At 45.7% G+C, this 22005-nt stretch overlaps 1 protein-coding gene across 5 annotated transcripts in view; it reads left to right on the top strand.

Moving 5' to 3' along the window:
- Positions 1-1583: 1583 nt before the first annotated feature.
- CCDC169 (coiled-coil domain containing 169) overlaps positions 1584-22005 on the top strand; it is a 29331-nt gene continuing 8909 nt past the window's right edge. The window contains exons 1-8 of one of the 5 annotated variants that reach the window (XM_077341862.1): positions 1585-1743; positions 5880-5962; positions 6931-7041; positions 7159-7199; positions 15298-15396; positions 15603-15656; positions 20591-20667; positions 21954-22001. In XM_077341862.1, the coding sequence (XP_077197977.1) occupies positions 1664-1743; positions 5880-5962; positions 6931-7041; positions 7159-7199; positions 15298-15396; positions 15603-15656; positions 20591-20667; positions 21954-22001 (593 nt within the window). In that variant the 5' untranslated portion in view covers positions 1585-1663. Of the gene's footprint in view, positions 1792-3402; positions 3624-5879; positions 5963-6930; positions 7042-7158; positions 7200-15297; positions 15397-15602; positions 15657-20590; positions 20668-21953; positions 22002-22005 lie in introns of those variants that run through there. The other 4 variants (XM_077341866.1, XM_077341865.1, XM_077341864.1 and 1 more) reach the window with 4 other exon arrangements.

The following is a 22005-nucleotide window of genomic DNA, read 5'->3' as shown; positions in this document are numbered from 1 at the left end:
GTGTTTGAGCCTATTTCCTCATTGCTGCACAATTGTGGTCCATAGGGTTTCCAGCTGCCAAAAGCTTTAAATAAGGCTTATTTGCCTCATGGGATTTATTTGCCTGCGATGAAAAGCTTCAGCATTTCCAAGTTTCTATTACAAGGACAGGTAATTTAGTGGTCCACTATCCTCTAAGAGCCAATTGTAATAGCTGTCTATTAAAAATCCAGGAATATAAAAAAAAAAAAAACTCTGGAACTCTGCTTCTTTTGTCCTCTTCTGGTGAAGACTTTGTTTGTTTGGCTTGGCCTTCCCTCAGTGATCCGTACTTCCCTTCCAATGTTTTAATTATTATGCTTCTTGTATACATTGTAGATGTAGGTGGCAGGTTACAGTGGATGAGCGATAGAGTTGTGAGTGTCCTGCTTAGTGCAGGGGGTTGGACTAGATGACCCAGGAGATCCCTTCCAGCTCTATGATTCTATATTTTTAATTGTGTTTTCCTTTTTTTGAGAACTGATTTTATTATATATGTTTGTTAGCTGTCTTGGTGTGGGCAGAAAGGTATACATTTTTTAAAAAATGTAACTTACCAATGAAGAATGGTTTAAATGAACTTCCGTGTAAACATTGACCAAGAACAAAAGTCTCCTGCTGGATCAGACAGTGGTCCATCTAGATGAGCATCCTTTTCACAGACTGCACAGGCAGCCAGAGGTCTATGGCTTCTGGGTGTGGAGGTGCCCTTTAATCATTCTAGCTGTAAGTGAGTACCATAGACCTTCTGTGACTGCCATGAGTTTCCAAAGACAGGGCAGAATATAGAGAACTAAATGAAAAAATCTTGTCCTCTTTTAAAGCCATTGTTCATCGCCATCACTGTGTCCTTTGATGGTGCATTCTACAACCAAATTACTCATTGAGTAAAGAAGACATTTCTTTTGTTCATCTTTCATCTATTGCCCTTTAATTTCAGTGGGTGCCCCTGAGAGCTGATATTACAGGAGAGGGAGCAGTTCTCAACAATCTCTCCACACTATACATAATTTGACAGAACTTTCATTTATAAACTAACGTTTGTATAGTAGTCTTTAAACCTTGTGCAAGATCTGGTAGGCTTAGGACAAGTTACTAAACTGTAAATTTCTAAATGGTCAGATGCACCTTGCCTACCTTCAAAAAATGCCAAGGAGATATTGGGGGGGGGGGGTAAGGCTAGCACTGGAAGGATCTGGGTTCAAATCCATGCTACTTAGTAATGAACTTCTCTGGATCAGCCAAATGCCCTCTGCGAAATCTACCCTCACAGTCTTGTGGGGAAAATTACATGTGAATAAAAATTGAATGACAATGTGATGGATCACTAAACAATGCACCCGAAATACCACCAGAGCAGATGTGCTTTGTCAGCCCGCCTCTATAGCGCTCGTTACTATTAAGGCATTTAATAAATCCACAACATAGGGAAGCGAGTCTGCGTTTCTGTGTTATGCGGCGCGTGTATTTCCCCGGCTGGAGAGCGGGCGCCCTCTGCCGGTTCCGTGGAGAAGGAGCGGGTGGCTTTGATCAGCCCTGTGATGTGACACAATTCGAACCGCGTCCGTCACGTGACCGCCCGGCCCTCTCCAAGGCGATTCGGACGCGGTGGCCGCCCGAGGGGAGGCAGGCGGGCGAGGCGGCCATGGGGGAAGCGGAGGACGACGGCCGCCTGCTGGACTCGGAGCAGATCCTGCTGGAGGTCGAGCAAGAGGCGCAGATGAAGTGAGTCTCCGGCTGGTCTGCCTCCCAGTGCTGGGTGCCAGCCTCCAGGTGGGGCCTGGGGATCCCCCGGAATCAAGACTTCTCTTCAGGCAACAGACGTTCAGCTCTCTGGAGGAGACGGCTGCTCCGGAGAGCGGACTTTATGGCATGCCTGGTAGTTCTCATCCAGGGATGCCAGCCTCCAGGTGGGACCTGGGGATCCCCCGGAAGTACTACTCATCTCCAGACCTCAGAGATCAATTCCCCTGGAAGAGACGGCTGCTTCGGAGGGTGGACTCGATGGCCTTGCGCCCCATTGAAGTCCCTCCCCTTCCTATTCAGGCTCCACCGCCAAAATCTGTAGGCTTGTTCTCAATCCAGAGCAGGCAACAATGCTTCCAGCCCTGCCTGGTGAACTTCCAGCCTCCTGTGTGCTCTGTCGCACCAGTGGGACTCGGGCCAGATGTCAGCCAGGCTGTAGGGGTGGTAGACAATCACACTGAACTGCTTTTGAGCTGGGGCCGTCTGCCCCCTCGTCCCAACTCGTCCACTGCATGGCAGAGCCAGCCCAATTTCTTCCCATAACCGAAACAGAACATTCAAGTGATGCATCCCAGGTGGATGGATGGACCCCACATTGCCACTCCTCCATGTCAATACTCTAAATCAGGGGTAGTCAAACTGCGGCCCTCCAGATGTCCATGGACTACAATTCCCATGAGCCCCTGCCATCAAATGCTGGCAGGGGCTCCTGGGAATTGTAGTCCATGGACATCTGGAGGACCGCAGGTTGACTACCCCTGCTCTAAAATGCTCTGGATAAACACGTGTTCCCACATCGGGACCAAGCAGGATGGTAATCTGTTTCTGCCAGTTGCCAAAAGTCTGCTGTCTATTGTTCTTATTTCAATGGGGATGGTTTTATTAATTATAGAGTTTTTACTTCATTGTAACTAAAACATTATTAGCCCCCTTGGGATGTCAGTGAGGGGCGGAATACAAATCAAGTAATGAATACATATGCACGCTATTTGACATGGGCCCTGAGTGGCTGGGACAGCCCTCGGTGGAATGGGCCTAAACTGATAAAATACCTGATCCTTTAAGTCAGGACCCTGGAGTGTTGGAAGGGATGCATTTTAAGAGAGTCATGGTCTGGCCTGGGCTTCCCCCCCCCCCATCAAGTCACAACCTGTTTAGGGTAATCCTGTGAGGCTTTCCAGGCAAGGGACGTTCAGCATTGGCTTGCCATTGCTTGCCTCTACATGATACCCCTAGATTTCCTTGGGGGTCTCCTCTGCAAGGGGTAAGCAGGTGCCAACCTTGCTTAGCTTCCGAGCTCCGTCTATCCAGCTCAGGGCACAAATCCATTACTAGCGTGTTTTTATCATTTACCGTTCAATTACGTGACTCATGACATTGTACATCTGGGATGGGGGAGTGAGGAGAGGGCATGACGTGCTGTGGGAACGGAGCGACAGCGCTTGGGCCCTCAGTGCGGCTTGCCCAGGCAAGCTTGTTAGTGGGCTGCCTTCCACGAAGCAGATCCATCTGTCACCCAATCTGCCACTTTTCATTGTGCACAGAACGGGCTGCCGGAGGTGGCTCTCTCGCTGTGGGAAAGGAGAGCGTGAAGTGAAATGGGGAGGGCCGTGGCTTGATGGAAAAGCCTCTGCTTTGTACACAGGAGGTCCCAGGTTCAATCCCCAGCATCTCCAGCTAAAAGGATCCGGCAGTAGATGATGTGAGAGACCTCTGTCGGAGGCTTTGGGGAGTTGCTGTTCTGCGCAAGAAGTACTGGTGTCAGTGGACTGAAGGTCTCATTCCGTCTAAAGGAGCCTCGTGTGAAATGAAGAGGGCAGTGTTCATCTGTGGAAGGAAAGCTGCAGCTATACGGGAGTGTAAGAAGAATATCTACCCTCACAGGGTGGCTGTACCAGTTGCAAAATAATATTTGGGATGTCTTTTGAGAGTGCTGCAGAAATCCCAAGTGACCAGGACTAGCAAAATTTTATTCCATCATACCCTTTTGGAAATTAGAGCTCGCTTCTTCGGAAGCTATGAATGGAACTTCGCTGGGCTGTCATTTTATGTAGGCAATCTGACAAAAACACGAACAAGAAAACCAGCAGTCTCAAGAAGCCAGGAAATGCAGAAAGCATAGAGTGAAATGGAATCATTTCACTGGGGAGCATGGGCTCTAGACCACAACAGTTGGAGCAATATTTTGTCAGCTTTTGTGATGCTGTAAGACTTGTCATAGGCTCCTCTGGCTGTCTCTCTGGAATTATGAAGTATTAGACTCCTCAGTTTGAAAGCCAATAATACAAAAAAAATAATACAACAAAAATGGCATGCTGTTTCCTGATTAGGGTGATTTAGAAAAGGTGACCTCTGACCTAGGCTAGCCCAATCTCATCAATTAAGCGGAGTTAGCCCTGCTTAGTACTTGAAGGGAGGCAGGAAATGGCAGATCTCCTTTGTACATCTCTTGCTTTGAAACCCCTGCAAGGTCTCCACATGTAATCTATGATGACGGCACTTTCTACACAGGAAAGAAATCCATCTAGTCAAGTAATCCCCCACCCCACCACCAACAACAACATGGCTCCTTTGTGTGCTTAGTTTCCTGGACCCTGCTTACTTCTTCCCTAAAATAGCCAATCCTGGCTCTGTCTTCCTCTACTCTATTGGAGCAGTGGTCCCCAATCTTTTTATCACCGGGGACCGGTCAACACTTGACAATTTTACTGAGGCCCGGAGGGGTAGTCTTTTGCCGAGGGACATTACTGCCGCTGCCTAAGCCCCTGCTCTTCTTGCTTTCCCGCCAGCACCCCTGACTTACCGCCACCCACTGGGGGCACTGCCAGCAGCAGCTGTGCAGTGCCACGCCGAAGGGAGCCCCAGCCATGGCAGCCACTGGAGAGCACCAAAGGTGAGCTGGTGGCAGAGTGGCAGGGAAGCCCCCGAGGCAGCAGCCGGGGAGGAGGAAGAGGAGGAGCTGCGGCCCGGTACCGACTGATCCAAGGACCGGTCCCAGGACCGGGGGTTGGGGCAGCTGGAGTAGAGGATCTGTGTCTGCAGGGAGCCTCCACTTAGAAACAATCATCTTCCTCATAGATTTGGCTTGGAATCTCTTAACCTCTGCTGGAACTTCTCAAATGTTTTGTAATTATATTCAGCCCTTGTGGCCGCCATTTTGTTGTGCAGCCTGTTAACAGTTCTTGAAATCTGAAGTGTTACTGCCTAGTCAGTTAGTTCAGGGGCCCTTAATCCAAAATCCAGCTTCCTACAGCACTTTTCCTTCTGTGCCCTAGTGGCATACTGCATCTGAACCTTGTAGGTTCCATTTAGCTGCCTTATGAATAGCTGCCTCATGGAGAGGCAGATTGAAAGGTCACTGAATAATGTCTCAATATTTATTAGATCTCAGAAGCTAAGCAGGGTCAGCTCTGTCTAGTATTTGGATGGGAGACCTCCAAGGAATAGTGTTTTGTCCCTACAACAGCCCTACAACAAAGTGGGGATTCTGACAGTGCAAACCATAGTTCTACCCTTCTAAGTCAAGGTGGGCTTAGAAGGGTGGGTATAAGTCCTGGATGGCATGTGAGTTTTCCTTGTCTCTCGTTCTCCTTGTCTAACCCACTGGCTCTTCAGAGGGGGTTGGTGTAGAAATCATTGTACTGTGGATTCACATGGATTCTAAATTAGGAGTTGTGTGCCAAAAAGAAATGGCAGAATACTAACGTTAAAGGTGCAGTCCTAGTACATATGGCCACAGCAGGAGTAGGAGCTCAATAATCCATTAGTCCTGGGACTCTCAGAGTCTTAATGTGGTCTTGCCCAGTAGCATGAGCTGAAGCCGCCATCTGTCAGTTTAGCGTTAACACCTGGAAGTCCCTCCCAGAAATATAAGAGGAGGGGGAATACATTGTTTTAGCAGGGCAGCTGCTTCCTGGTCTTATAGGCTTTGCGAATTAGAATCTTAAGCAGAGCCTGCTTATGCATGCAAGTATCTTCCCAGATTTATTTGGCAGTAAATTTCTAGTGAAAGCATGAGAGCATAAAGATCATTTTCATATGTCCATAAGTATTAAGTTTTTATAGGTCATTGAAAGGCAATGGGTTATGTAACTACCTATTCTCTGTTTACACAGAGAAGCGCTGGATCTCTCCCTGTTTGAAATGAAAAATACAGCCGCAGAACTGGAGAAAAGGCTTAACAGCACTGATGATGAAGGTAAGAAACCAAGTCTAGACTGCTGGTGAATTAAAACACTTAGAAGCCAATCCAGAGTAGCAAATTGAATTACAATATCAACACAATGATAATCTTTGGGCGCTCTTGGAAATATAATTTAGTGGCTTCATCTGCTCAGTTGCGAACTGATCAGAGTGTACACAATGGGACTCAAGGCTTCCTGTCCCCAGTAAATGGGGGGTCCCTGGTATCTTACTCTAGGCCTGGGAGCAAAATTCACACCCTGAACTGCAACAGAAGCTTTTAGAGGCATTGAAACCCAGACAGAAGCGTAACCCTGTACTTTGAAACCAGATGATGCACCTATCAACCACATGCTCAGACCTGGCTGGCCCAGGCTAGGCTGATTTCATTACATTTCAGGGTTGACCCTGGTTAGCCCTTGGATGGGGGGCCTCCCAGGAAGTCCAGGGTTGCTGTGCAGAGACAAGGAGGGGCAAGATCATCTCTCAATGTCGCTTGTCTTTAAAAAAACCTACAGGGTGACCATAAACTGGCTGCTATTTGATGGTGCTCTCCACCATGAGCCATGCAAGTTATGGCTGCCAGGGCTTATATTGGATCCTAACACTTAGCTAACAAATAAGGCACCAGCCTAAACTTCTGTACCACAGCCTTGTCCCCAAAAAACATTTGTTCCACGAGCAAGCTAACAGAGTACCTCTCCCACAGTAGGATAGAACCTCTCTAGAACAAGGCCAAATGCTCTTCTGAATCCCTTTCTTGCTAGAACCACTTGTTATACTGTGTGTCCCCACAAATTCAGGATGGCTCCTCAATGGTGGTTTATCGGGGCTTTCAACCTACACAGTTCCTTACCTTACAAAGAAACTTGCACAGATATCTGACAGAGCGTGCATACACATGAAAGTTTATGCTTAGACTTAAACTTTGTTGGTCTTTAAGGTGCCCCTGGACTCATTCCTTTTTGTTTGTTTGGTTTTAAGATAATGAATGGAAGACCAGGTATGAAACACAAATAGAGCTGAACAGGCAGTTAGAAAGGCAAATCGGGCTTCTCCAAGGAAAAATGCAACATGTCTCTGGCAACCCCGCAGGTATGACTAGAGTGCTGCTCCCCCCCCCGCCCCCTTGAAGCTGACAGATACTAGACACGGATCATCTGTGCAGGGATGTTGTTTATCAAAATGCTCATGTATTTTTCTTATTTGTAGACAGATTGGCTTCAGTTCGTTCTTTCGACCAAATGCATCTGGTGAGTGTGATACATTTAGTTGGACAAGCGCCTCGTGATTCTACTATTTAAAAAATATTATGCTTTATGATGTGGGACCAATTTATGACCGGAAGATTTTTGCGTGGCTATCCCCTCCCCTTTTTCCATTTTGTAGCATTTAGATTCCAAAGTGCTTTGACTGCTCTTCACAATGATTCGCTTTATGTTGTTTATTATTCTTGATGCAGAATAGTAAAGTTATAATAGTAAAGTGATATGTTTCATATCCTGAGGATAGGCCTATTGGAATCAGAGTGGGAGAGTAATGAAAATAATAATAATGAGTTAATTGTAATAAAAATGGTTGGATGGTGAAAAAGGATGCAAATTGGGGTTTCGGGACACAGCTGCTGCAAAAGGTCATTGCTGTTTTCTTCACTTGACCTCTTTCTTCATAGTTGTCCTCCATGCTTTTACAGGCTGCTCTTTTCTACGTGTTCCGGTTTTTCTAAGAATCTGATTTTATTAATGTTTTTCACATGTTGTCTTCTCCGAAGTGATGCTTCAGGTCTGTTTGTCAAGCACTGTGGGGCAGAACTGATTGGCATAGCAAAGGAGAAAAATCTATTTGTGCCTTTTAGGGAAGGATATTGAAATTGTGCCTCAAGGGCAACTCACTGGCATCCCTCCGGTGATCATTGCTTGATTGTCAAATTCTTTAGTGCTTCATATTCTTCATTTGTATTGGCAATAATTATGAAGCAATCAAAAGCACAATCCCTTTGGCATATGCTTCATTTCATCGTGAATGCTCTTTTCTGCAAAGTTAGCCAGGCTGCAACCTTTTATTAAGAGAGATTACGGGAATGTAAAAAAGTTCTCTCCAGAAATTAATTTTCCATATTATCAGAGGAAAACCCATCTTTTATTCCTATCACGACATCTCCTGGCAGAAAACAGCTGTCACGGTCAGCTGGGATTGATTCTAATTAGACCAGCTAGCCTGGCATCAAGAAGATGAGCTGTGGACAGAAGGAAGCCACCTCCAAGAAATGGTCAGTAGAGAAAGTTGTAGTCAGGCAGAATGTCAAGTCCTGTATGCAAGGAATGGGGCCAAAGCCATAACCCAGGCACATAGTCAAGATCCAATAGGTGGTCAATGTCAGTTTCACATGGGGGGGGACAGTAGCCTGGGGCCCTTCTGCCAACCATCAAGCCCCTCTCAGGTTACCCTTTCCACCCACTCACCTGCACATCTCTCCACCTGCTCATCAACCTTCTGCTCATCAACCTTCTCACCATACCTGTGCTCACAACCACCTGCGCCGCATGCATGACCTTTCCCCAAGACCACCAGTTGCCACGTGCAGGTACTGTGCACCCTGAACATGTGCTTCCCCCATCAGCACTGCAAGCATGAGTGGTGTAGTGCTTGCAAGTGAATGGGCAGGGAAGGTGTAGCAATCATTCCTAACAGTCCCGCCTTCCTTCGGAGCTCTGAACCAATCGTTGTAATTGTTAGCTAATCAGAGCTCATGGAACTCCATTGGATGGGGAAGGTGTGTGTGAGCTTAAGACAGGGAATGAGGGCTGTGGATCGGAGTGTCAGCTTAGCCAGGCTTCTTCTGTCTTTTAGTTAAGGTTTGTGCTCAACTTAAGGGAGAAGATTTGTTTCGGTGTGAAAAATAGGCACCCTTTTAAGAGCCCCGCATTCCTAGCACGCATACACATTCTGTAGTCAAGAGCTGTGTGGGGTAACACAGAGCATCCTTGACGCAGATGTAGTAACCTGCGTGGAGAAAGGGGAATCAACTCTCCCTTCAGGGTTTATTCGTTTTACTGAAGGCTCAGCCACAGCATAGTTTCTTTGATTGGGGAAAAGTATTCAACCTTTGGGGGCCAAGTTGAGAGCCTGTTTTACTTTCTATATTGAAGCCATCCACACAAAACATACTATTGTTGAACAAACCTTTGTTGTTCATCTCCTACTATATGTGTCTAGTCGAACAAGTGATGTCTATTTACCTGACAGGCAGTTACAGCCTTGGTCTAGTGCAGGGGTGGCCAAACTGTGACTCTCCAGATGTCTATGGAGTACACTTACCATGAGCCTCTGCCAGCATGTTCATGGACATCTGGAGGGTCACAGTGTTGGAATGATTCAGCGGCTCTCTTCAGGATCATGTTGAGTAGTGGCACAAGGAGTAAGGCACTGGGACTAGGCCCCTAAGCACCTTATTTGGTGGTGGAGGTGTTGGTGGTGGTGAGAGGGAGAAGGGAAGTGCATCCTGGTTAATGCTTATGGACCATGTAGCGAAACAGAGGTTTCAGGATTAAAAGGGATATCTTGAGAAATATTGTCAAAATGTCTTTACTGACATAGTGACCCTCATTGAGTCCAAGGAGGAAGACAGGCTAGAAATAAAATAAATAAATAGATCATTGCATGCCTGCGATAAACCCTAAATTGCAGCACAATTCTGAGCTGTTATACTCTAAGTACATTGAAATTAAAAGGCTGTAGCTGTATTTAGTACTGCAATATTGGATGGTTAATCAAGGACACCATGTGCATACTCCTTGCATACAGTTCTAGTTATGACGTATACCTGCCCTGTTCTCAGTAACCCTCCCCCAAAAAAGAACAGTGCACAAAAGCAATGCAGGTTTGTTGTGAGTTCCCCAATAAACCACCAGGGGGCACTTCGTGTTTAAATTTGCTTTTGTGCTGCTTGTCCATAGATCTCTGGTTTAAAAACCTTTCTATGGCAAGGTATACAATATATTTCGCATCCTCCAGCTAAATTGAAATTCTGTGTGGTGGGGGGGGGGGTGACTCACTGCTTAACAACTGTCCCATTGTCATCAATGTTTACAAATGCTTAGCAGTGGCAGGATTATGCCATTTGTATATGATTGTTTTAAACTTAACTGAATAACAATGCTTAATTAATTAAATTTAGAAGATTTGCAAGCCACTCCTCCCAACCAGGTGGAAGTATTTTACAAGTAAACATTGAAACAAGACTGAGCATATCCGTGGCTTCAGTAATTTTGTATCAACTTTTTAAAAGAAGCTTCCACTTGAAACAAATCCCTGTCTATACAATTGAGTCAAGTTTGGCACTACTTAAATTATAATACCTGTTGATAGGAGATAAGGAATGGCATACGCCAGCAGGCATGGGGAAAATTCCAGCAAGCAGCGCTAAGAAACTACAAAACCAAACCCAAACCTGGAGAGTGAGCTTGGTGTAGTGGTTAAGAGTGGTGGCCCCTAGTCTAGAGCAGGGGTAGTCAACCTGTGGTCCTCCAGATGTCCATGGACTACAATTCCCATGAGACCCTGCCAGCGAAGCAGGGGCTCATGGGAATTGTAGTCCATGGACATCTGGAGGACCACAGGTTGACTACCCCTGCTCTAGAACACCAGGTTTGGTTCCTCACTCCTCCACGTGCAGCCAGCAGGTAACCTTGAACTAGTTACAGTTCTCTCAGAGCCACCTACCTCCCAGGGGACAGGAAGGGAAGGCAATTGTAAGCTGCTTTGAGATTCTTTCAGGTAGTCAAAAGCGGGGTACAAAAGCCCAGCTCTTTTCTAAAACAAGATGGGAGGGAATGTTTGTTCTTTTTTGCTTTTGTTATTGTGGTCAAGTCACAGCTGACACGGCAATCCCATGGGAATCCCAAGGCAAGAGATGTTTAGAGGTGATTTTCCTTTGCCTGGTTCCACATCATGACCTTGGTATTCCTTGGTGATCTCTAATCCTTATACTGACCAGGGCTGACTCTGCTTAACTTCCAAGATCTGATGAGATCAGCCTAACCTTGGTTATCCAGATCACTGCAAAACAAGTATTACTGCAGTATAAATATCAGTATAGTTACCATGGGAGCTGAATTTTGTAGCAGAAAAAAATTAAGTTTCTGATATTTTTTGTTTTGTTTCTGTTTACTAAACCTAATGTAGGTTGCCAGCTCTATGGATTGCCACCATAGAAACTCCATAGCTGAAGAAGAAGAAGAGTTGGTTCTTACATGCTGCTTTTCTCTACCCAAAGGAGGCTCAAAGAAGCTTACAGTCACCTTCCCTTTCCTCTCCCCACAACAGACACCCTGTGAGGTGGGTGAGGCTGAGAGAGCCCAGATATCACTGCTCGGTCAGAACAGCTTTATCAGTGTTGTGGCGAGACCAAGGTCACCCAGCTGGCTGCATATGGAAGACCAGAGAATGAAACCTGGCTCACCAGATTACAAGTTGGTGCTCCTAACCACTACGCCAAACTGGCTCTAGATGTATATGTAATACTAAAATATGTAACTAAATTTCTGCCAGAGACTTCTTGCTGGTGTTGAAAGGGGGAAGGGATATTGTTTTCTCAGGGACACTGCATTTGCCTTTGATTTCAAGCAGCAGGTTGAACAGGGTGTGGCTTTTTCATGGTTTCTCGCGGCTCCTCCTCATCCTCCTACCCGGCTGTTGCCTCGGGGTCTGCCCTGCCATTCTGCCGTTGGCTCACCATTGATGCTCTCCAGTGGCTGCCATGGCTGGGGCTCCCCCTCAGTGTGGCACTGTGCAGCTGCTGCTGGCAGCGCCCCCCAGTGGGCAGCAGGAAGTCAGGGGTGCCAGCGAGAAAGAAAGTGGAGCAGGGGCTCAGGCAGTGGCGACGTCCTTTGGCAAAAGACTACCCCCCCCCCCGGGCCTCAATAAAATTGTCAAGCATTGACCAGTCCCCGGTGAGAAAAAGGTTGGGGATCACTGGTCTATGTGGTTCTGTTACCTGCTGGAGAAACTCAAAGAGAGGTGAAGCTCAGTCAACAATAAATATATCAAATTCAGGAAAAATAGATCTGCAATCCATGACTATCCCTCCCTGTCGTCCCCCCCCCCCTTGCAATGTCTTTTGAATACTGGACCCTAATTAATCAGAACCACTATTTGTATTGCTAATGGCAAATTATGCTCAAACATTCAGAATATGATTATTGGGTGTGTTCACTTCTGTTTTTTAAAACCACTGTCTCTAAGAAAAGTAATTAACAGTGCAGTCCTTAACAGTGTTGCATCGTTCTAAGCACATCAAAGTCAATGGGCTTGGAAGGGTATAACTCTGCTTAGGGTGGCCCTGTAAAATGCTGAACAAAGATTCAGTCAGTAATACAGCTTAGCGAAGGAAGAAGGAATTGATAACAGCTGCTCCGCCCTGAAATTTGAGACACGGCTTACTGTGAAAAATTAAATGCAAAACCATGGTCTTAATCTTGGCCCTGTTTGCCTCAGTGGTATGCCTCTCTCCGGCAGTGATGCAATTAGATACTTCTGCTTTCACTGCAGACAAACGCTATGAACGTTAGTTACAAACGTGCAGCCTGGGCTCTTCTCTGTTCACGACCATACTTTGGAATCATCACCCTCAGGGTGTCCTCAGTGCCAAAGATGAATCAGCATGCCAGAAATGCCGGTGTTGCCCTTTGATTGCCTATCCCACTTCCCTTGGCCTTCTCAGCTCCTTCTCTTCAGCAGGCTCCTTCTAACAAGGAGCCTTTAAGACAGAGTAGGCCATTGCTCTTTATGGAATTTATGCCAATAAAGGGACTCTGACTCTGTATGGAATTCATACCAGTTGGCCTGCCTCCTGCCTGCTGTTCTCGTCGGCCCGGTGGCTCTTCCATCCCCTCTCCAACTGGGCTGCTTCCTTGCTTAGGGCTGGGCTCCTGCTCCACTTGGGTAGGGTGATTCAGGCTGTGACAGTTTACTTGGTGTAGTGGTTAGGAGTGCGGACTTCTAATCTGGAGAGCCGGGTTCACAGAATCACAGAGTTGGAAGGGGCCATACAGGCCATCTAGTCCAACCCCCTGCTCAACGCAGGATCAGCCCAAAGCATCCTAAAGCATCCAAGAAAAGTGTGTATCCAACCTTTGCTTGAAGACTGCCAGTGAGGGGAGCTCACCACCTCCTTAGGCAGCCTATTCCACTGCTGAACTACTCTGACTGTGAAAAACCTTTTCCTGATATCTAGCCTATATCGTTGTACTTGTAGTTTAAAACCATTACTGTGCGTCATTTCCACTGCAGCCAACGGAAACAGCATCCTGCCCTCCTCCAAGTGACAACCTTTCAAATACACACTCCAGGTGTGGTCTGACCAGTGCCATATACAATTCTGCACTCCTCCACATGCAGCCAGCTGGGTGACCTTGGGCTCACCATGGCACTGATAAAGCTATTCTGACTGAGCAGTGATATCAGGGCTCTCTCAGCCTCACCCACCTCACAGGGTCTCTGTTGTGGGTAGAGGAAAGGGAAGGTGAATGTAAGCTGCTTTGAGACTCCTTCGGGTAGAGAAAAAGCGGCATATAAGAACAAACTCTTCTTCTTCTTCTTGTATGTGTTCTAATAACCTAGTCCAGTTCATTTTTTTTCATTTAAGAACAAAAATAGTAATGTGTTATATATCTATCTATCCTTGCTGTGTGTTTCTTCTTTGGGAAGATTAAAGTTCACAGCTGGCTGCCTAGCTACAGATGAAATATTTCTGAAATCTGTAGCCCTGATGTCAGTGTCTGTTTTATAAGCCAGCAGGGGGGTTATTGCTGTGTGCCAGCAGCTTTTTAATAATACTTCACCTTTTGTCCACTTCGCTGTAAAGTCTTGTCCCTTATCTGACAAAAAAAAAATCCAGACATGCTTAAAAATAGGCAGCTCGGGAAATGGGAAGTGTTGCTTTGCACCAATAAAAGTAGATCTTCTCATTGTATACTACTTATCTGATGTGCCCAGGTTACCCATATTCCTGAGAGTTTATTATGGAGGAAGATAAATTGTAGGTTGAAAGGCTTGCCTGACTGCAGGAAAAAAGACGTGTGTCAATCATGCTGTTCTGTCCACCACTTCTTAGTTCAGTTTCGCTCTCCTCCAGGAGGGGCAGGGGGAAGGCTAAATGCCAGACTGGGGCAGAGTGGTCAGAGTCCGGGATCAGGACATGGGAGATCCACCTTCAAATCCCTACTCCACCACAAAGCTCCCCAGATGACCTTGAGCCAGTCAATCTCTCTCGGCCAACCCATCTCACAGGCTTGCTGTGAAGACAACAAGGGAAGGGGGCATATAAGTGAAACAATAAATATAATGATAATGTGGGGAAGAAACTCATGGACATGACTCGGAGCTCCTTGAAGGAACGTCAGGATAAAAGTGGGCCAGCCAGTTTAGCAGCAGCAGTAATGTGTAGTCTTGCCTCTCACATGGTCTACTCCAGTTCAGGTGGCCCCTGTGAGACAGTCCTATAGGGATGGCTTAGCTTGGACAGCTGGGATCAGGCTAGGCCAGGGTAATGGGGAAGCTGATGCCTATGGCTGCTGCTGGTTGGGCAGAGCCAAGCGGTCTCTGCAGCCATGCCAGTGTCTCCAGAATCTGGCATGCTCCTGGCCCCCAGCAGCCCATCAGGAATTTTCCCAGGGAGTCTAAGAGGCCAACCCATCCCTGCTAGACAGCAGTTATGAAAATGCCATGTATGGAAGAGCTGTTGCCGTTAACCGCAATATGGAGCATAATTTGGATATGCACGTCAGTTGTAGTGCCAAAAATGCTCCAAAGAAGGGACTTTAAGCAAAGTAAGCATTTCTGACTGCACTGGTGACCCTCCCAGCCCACATGCATTCGGCTAAATTGGAACTACAAAAAAGTCCACAGTAACTGGGAGGACAAAATAAAAACCTGAACTAAAAAGCATCTCATTAAATAGACGAGGAAATTTGCAGTGCAAAACTGATAGTAATGTACACCCAGTGTGGTCAGTTCCTCTGCATTATCTTGTGCAAATCAACCAGTTCTCAGGGGAGAACAGTGACCATAATGGCTAGGGATTTAAAGGGTCTAGACCAGGGGTAGTCAAACTGCAGCCCTCCAGATGTCCATGGACTACAATTCCCAGGAGCCCCTGCCAGCATTCGCTGGCAGGGGTTCCTGGGAATTGTAGTCCATGGACATCTGGAGGGCCGCAGTTTGACTACCCCTGGTCTAGACACAGGTGGGTATGCAGGACTGATCTTATTCTGTTTGTTTCACATAAGAAGAAAAGGAGGGGAACCTTTACAAGCTTGTTGACTTTATTTTATTATCTATATACAATGGCAGGATTCTTTAGATCAGTTTCTGAAACAACTAGAAGAAGAGAAGAAAAGTCTCAAGAACCATCTGAAAGATTATGACCTCAAATCGGAACAAGAACTGAAGGTCTGCATTTTGATATAATCACCTCTCAGGCACTTCTTAAGTATCTTCTTTGCTAGCTGACATGTTGTAGATTACTTGAATGATGAGAAGAATGTAATGACTACAATAGGTATGTTTTAAAGCCCAGTAAATCTGGGCTATGACTGTTCTTTAACCTCTTCTCAACCCTGCTTTTGTTAACCACTTATCTCTTGTTTGGAATTTAGGCTTACCATAAAGCTAATGATGAACGGCGTGCATACTTAGCAGTGATTTCGCAGGTAAGTCCAACAATCTCTGTAGCTTAATGAGAAAACATTTTATCCTAAGCTGATTGCTACTGTTTCCCCCACTGGACTTTTCTTCTCTATTTTAAGCTGATTGTGCACCAAGCCAGAGCTCTTGAAAGCTCAGTCTGACTCAGCTGGACTGCTAGGGAGGGGATGTTAACTGTTCTTCCTGTCATTTTGTCCCTGCAGATGTAATGTTTGGATCTGTATTGTCACAGTGCCTCCAATTTACTGCTAAATTCAGTTTCTGTGCTCCCATTCCTCTGATGAACTGGTGTTTAGTATTGGTAGACTCACTTCCCTTCCCATGTATTCCGTTTTAAAAGAAATTAGTCAAAGCATTTATCTACTTAGAGGTGTCTCTCCTGGATACCACCATTTCTTAAGGGACTTCATTTCATCATTCTTACATAATTTGTTTTTATTTATTTACAACATCATGTGGTTTAATTATAATTGGAGGCCAACGAGATGTGAGTGAACTGTCTGTGAACCCATCCACCCAGCATTTTTAACAGCTTCGCAGGGTTTTATTGGGGCTGTGGTGTGTGTGTGTGTGAGGGGATTAACCTTCCCTACCAACCTAGTTTTAGTGATTGAAATTGACCAATCTTTCTCCCCCCCCCCAATAAAACATATGATGGGAAAAGAGGCTCACACATTAAAAAGCACTTCTCCATTTTAAAAAAATCAACAAGACTCTGTAGGAGTATGGGGAAGAATTAAAATTTTCCATTCCCCACACCATTAAAGGTAAAGGTATCCCCTGTGCAAGCACCAGGTCATGTCTGACCCTTGGGGTGACGCCCTCTAGCGTTTTCATGGCAGACTCAATACGGGGTGGTTTGCCAGTGCCTTCCCCAGTCATTACCGTTTACCCCCCAGCAAGCTGGGTACTCATTTTACTGACCTCGGAAGGATGGAAGGCTGAGTCAACCCTGAGCCGGCTGCTGGGATTGAACTCCCAGCCTCATGGGCAGAGTTTTCAGACTGCATGTCTGCTGCCTTACCACTCTGCGCCACAAGAGGCTCTATTCCCCACACCATTACCCAGATCCAAATTGGGACCCAGGCAACTATCTCCCTTTAGGGGCGGGGGGGGGGGAAACTGATGGGGAGATCCATTTGTGGAATTTCCAGCATCTTGTGTGATCTGGCCAACGACTGTTGTTGACCTTTAAGTGACTTCACATACCGATGGTCATAGACATTTTAAAACATAACTGTGGGCCAAATTAGATGGGACAATGTCCTGGTGGCCCCACCATGACAATGCCTGGTAGCCCCACCATGACAATGCCATGACAATGCCAGTAATTTAAAATGCCACGAGGGCCTGATTCTGACCTAGCCCAGTGGACTGTGGCACTCTTTTGGATCCCTCGAGTACCTTACCAAGTGTAGAAATGGCTGAAATTCTCCCCCCCCCCCTGTAGTGGTGGCCTCGGCGATCCCTGGTTGACCCCCAGGTTGAGAACTACTGCTTTATATTAAGAGTAGCCAAACATGCTGGCAAGGGCTCATGGTCATTGTAGCCCATGGACATCTGGAGAACCACAGTTCGGCCACCCTTACTTCAGACACTTCTCTCTTTGCTCAGGTTTCTGTACGATTAACACTTAAAAGGAATAATGCTGTTTTGCAACAGTGGATTAATTGCATAGAAAAGGACATGGCTGAACAAAGGGGAGGGGTCTCAGACTGATATGAACTTGTAAATGAAGCCCATTCTGCAACGTCCTTAGCATCTACTAGATAACGTAGAACGCCCATGTGTACCCCGATTTTTATTTTTCCTGTGTAGTTTGGATGGCTCTGTGCTGGAATGCTGTCCTTTAAAATCAGGTAAGATTCATGCTTCACAATTGGACTGGCACAGGTCTATTTGCAGACAGTACAAGTAACCTGGATCCCTAAATGATGAGCTGAATCCAATTTTGGGGGGACACAAAGATTTTCCTCCTCCCAGCAATTCTTTCCAGACCTGGGAGAGTTTATTCGCAAGGATCACAGGACCCGCATGAACTAAGCGCCAGGCGGATCAGGCAGCTTCAGGAGTTCACAAACACGACATGTGCATCATATTTCCCCTTGGGGTTACTGACCTTTTCTGAGAGACAAAATGAACAAATGCCTCAGTTTTGATTTTTCTGCTATTTCGAGTTGCTTTGACTACGCATGTGGACCAAATTTCAGGATTCCGTCTTGTCAGGCAATACTCCTCCCTAGCAGGACTCCCATGTATGGGTTTATTCAGTGAGAAAGTAAATTATATGTACGTTAGAATGAACGTAGAATTCTAAAGAAAGAGATTTTTCTCTTTTATTGTTCTAAGGAAACCATTCCTCAAATAGTGTGAAAAGTAATGGCTTGTAAAGATACCACACTATACCATAAATAAACAACTGTCATTCATCTTATTGTCTGCCAAAGCAGAGAAAAAGGGAAGGTTGTAATTAGCTGTGTTTCTATGTATTTAAACCAGCAAGCAAATGGTTTACTCTGTGTAATTATCTCTGTCTTATGGAATAAAGTAGAATTGCTGGGAAATGGTTCCTTTTGCTAGGCTAGGTTGCTACTGATATATTTGTTTTATCATTATTAAGAGGTATGCTGAAGACAAAAAAAGAGGGTGGTGTGAGGGGGAAGAGCGCACGCACACATTCTGCTTTTTATATATGTATATATATTCTCTGCCTGTTCAGCTGCACACGTCAACATGTCCAAAATAACTGGTGCAATACAGCTGAAATTAGATGCGCCTAAGCTCACTCTAGAGAACTGTGAAATGTTCATGATTTAATTTCAGAATGCATTTTGTGAGGTGATTTCCTATCCAATGGTAGATTCTTTTGTTTAGAGGGGGGGAGGGAAGCTGTTGTTAACTTTTGTGGGAGGCAGCTCATTTTAGAACCTAAAAAAAACCCCTTCCCTTTAAATGCCATGGTTGAGGTTTTAAAAGAACCATCCTGAAGTTGGATTTAACCCTCTCTGCTTCAGGGTTTCAGTTGCATTCTCATTTCATGAGGTAGTTTGCTGAAGACATGCACTTAGGTCCTTAACTTACTCACTATAGAAGAGTTTGGTGCTAGTGTGTGCTATTCTGCCTGCTTGCACCACATCAGCTCCCCGAGCCACAGCTCTCAAACAGCTTTTAAAAGGTTCCTGTGATTTAAAGAAAAACAACAACAACAGAAAAGTCATTCGAATGCTGTGGTACAATTGTGCAGCAATACTGCATTTAAAATGTTCCAGCTTTGAAAATTATTAATAGCTGGAGGCAGGGAGATTGGAGAAGAGGAAAGAAAGAAGAAAATAGCCGATTTGTATATGTGTGCTCATTTACATACACACACTTACATAAATTGAGGCATGACCAAATTGTGCATCAATTGGATCTTTTGTGCTAAATGTGTTGCCCACCTCTGCTTTAGGATATTTTGTATTTTCAATTCTTAATAAGTATTACTATTCCTGTTTTTCCCCCAGTGTTAGTCACAGCAGATCTAGCTTTTAGGCATTATGAAGGAAGCTGGGTATGAAAAGAGTAAGAGACAAAATTTCATGTGCAGGCATTCACCACTTTTATTCCAATCCAACCTGTCCAGTATATAGAAATTGGAAGAAAGAAGGCATTGTCTACTGAAGAAGAAGAAGAGTTGGGGTTTTATACCCTGCTTGGTGTAGTGCTTAGGAGTGCAGACTTCTAATCTGGTGAGCCGGGTTTGATTCCCTGCTCTTCCTCCATATGCAGCCAGCTGGGTGACCTTGTGCTCAGCACTGATAAAGCTGTTCTGACCAAGCAGTAATATTGGGGCTGTCTTAGCTTCACCTACCTCACAGGGTGTCTGTTGTGGGGAGAGGAATGGGAAGGCGATTGTAAGCCGCTTTGAGACTCCTGGTAGAGAAAGGCGGCATATAAGAACCAACTCTTCTTCTCCTTCTTTTCACTGCCCAAAGCAGTCCCAGAATGACTTACAAACACATCACCCTTCCTCATCCCCACAACAGATACCCTATGAGGTTGGTGGGCCTGAGAGAGCTCTGAGATAACTGCTCTGCAAGAACAGCCCCGTGATTGGCCCAAGGTGGCATGCAAGGGAGTGGGGGATTAAACCCAGTTCTCCATCTGCGGCTTTTAACCACTACACCACGTTGGCTCTCATTGGTGTTTGCAGAATCACTGAAAGATGTGATTCCAGCCTGGTGGGGCCAATCTCCCTGGCAGGAAGCATCCACCCTATCAACTTTTTTGGCACATCTACAGTTACAGACAATTCTGTGTATATGTTCAACAAGCTAGTTTCCTTCTGTAGTGGTTGCAGTAAATTAGAAATCTGGGATTTATGACTGCTGAGAACAGAGAAATCAGAGGTGACTTGCTTGCCTCTTTCACAATGGCGAAATGCCACAGCCACACGAATGTGTGAAATGGTGCAGAGGCAGCATTTCCTGACCTCTTAATTAACCTTTGATGCAAAGCTAATCATGGTGAGTGTTCAGCTCTGGTTAGGTCTGGAAAGGAAAGGGCAGAAGGGAAGAGGAGCCTGCCCACCTGAGTAGTAGAAGCAAGCAAGCATGACCTTTCAGGCCCAGGTAAGAGGTCAGCAAATGCCATTGTGCAAATCACTAAGATCTTTTAGGGCTGATGTTCCAAGCATGCTGTTTAGCTCATCACTTAGTAAAGTTGTAGCATGTAGGTGATCATTTTCCCCTATGTTCTCTGCATAGTGTCATGAATCATTTTTATTTATTATTTATTTGTTTGGCTTATTTGCCGCCCCTCACTGCGACATCTCCAATGAAAATGGGCCAGGTTATAGAATGACATAGCTTCACGTGCAAGGAGGATCGCGTTAAAGATCTCCATCAAACGAGGCGGTGTTTCTTTCTGGTTAAGAATCGGCATGTATTTACTCCTGCAGATATCAGGATCCTTGAAATCATCTGAGAGGCAGAAAAAGGATGAAGTGGAAATCAAGAGGGAAAACCAGATTCTGAGGTATTTATTTATTTATAAAATTTATACTCCACTTTTCTGCCCTCAGCAGGGCAACCAAGGCGGCCAACAGATTACAAATACACCATATAAAAGCTGGTTGTAACATCCATTAAAACGAAATAAAAACTCACCATCGGGCTTCTCTGCACATTCAACTTCTGATTTTCTTGGCGATTGATCTACAAGCATTGGAATTGATTCTGCACTCCATCACATGTTGCCCACTGAGTGACCTTGGGGCAGTCACAATTCTCTCAGTGCTGTTCAGGCAGGCTGTTCAGTTCTCTTAGAGCTCTCTCATCCCCACTTACATCACAGAGACCAATTCTGCACCAGGAATCTGGCCCGGCACAACGCTCATCCGGTTGAGGGGCTACATCCCACTTCCGGACGTTGTTGGGCTGGGGCAGTTTCAGGCCTGGCGTGATGTAGGCCTTCATTTACTGTGCACATAAATCTGCAGGTCTTTATAAGTCTGCATTCTCTTGCTGTGGGGCAAATGCGGGCCTGCGTTGTGCCAGGCCTGGGACCGCTCCGGACTGGTGCCAGTGTTGTCCAGAAGCAGAAATTAGCCTCACAATCAGATGAGTTCTGTGCTGGACCTGATTCCTGGTGAGGAGAAGGTCAGTGTGTCCATTGTGGGGAAAGGAAGGGAAAGGTGATTGTAAGCCACTTTGAGACTCCCCTCAGGGAGTAAAAAGTGGGTTATAAAAACACCAGCTTGTGTGTCACATTCTAACACATTGGTCCTTACTGCATACACAACTTGATTCTGATTATTACTGATTTGAAGCCAATATCCTTTTCTCATCCAGTTTGCACCCTGTTCCTGTGCTCTGCTTATTTCTTCTTTCTTTGATTTTTCTTCTCCAAATTGCAGAGTATTACTCTGCATATTAATGAGAAAAAACAGTCTGCCAAGTTTCTTTCTTTCTTTCTTTCTTTCTTTCTTTCTTTCTTTCTTTCTTTCTTTCTTTCTTTCTTTCTCTCTCTCTTTCTTTCTCTCTCTCTCTCTCTCTCTCTCTCTCTCCCCCCCCCCTTGGTCTCTGCTTATGAGCCATTCCGTCACTGCTTCCAGATATCTGGCAAAGTTGTTTGGGGGCGTATCCAGGCTGTTAAGAGGTAGAGTTGGGTGTGATCCACATATTGGTGGCACCCAAGCCTGAACCTCTGGACCAGCTGGGCCAGAGGGCACATAAAGATGTTAAATAAAATTGGGGAAAGAATCGCTCCTTACGGCACCCTACAATGGAGGTGAAAGCGGCATTACTGTGTCTCCTCAACAGCTACCCTCTGTCCGTGACCCTGGATGTTAGTCTGAGGATCAAAAGTCTGTGA

This window comes from Paroedura picta, chromosome 6, assembly GCF_049243985.1.
Source record: "Paroedura picta isolate Pp20150507F chromosome 6, Ppicta_v3.0, whole genome shotgun sequence".
Lineage (NCBI taxonomy): Eukaryota > Metazoa > Chordata > Lepidosauria > Squamata > Gekkonidae > Paroedura > Paroedura picta.
The sequence above is the reverse complement of the archived record's forward strand: the minus strand, read 5'-3'. Positions and strand labels throughout refer to the sequence as shown.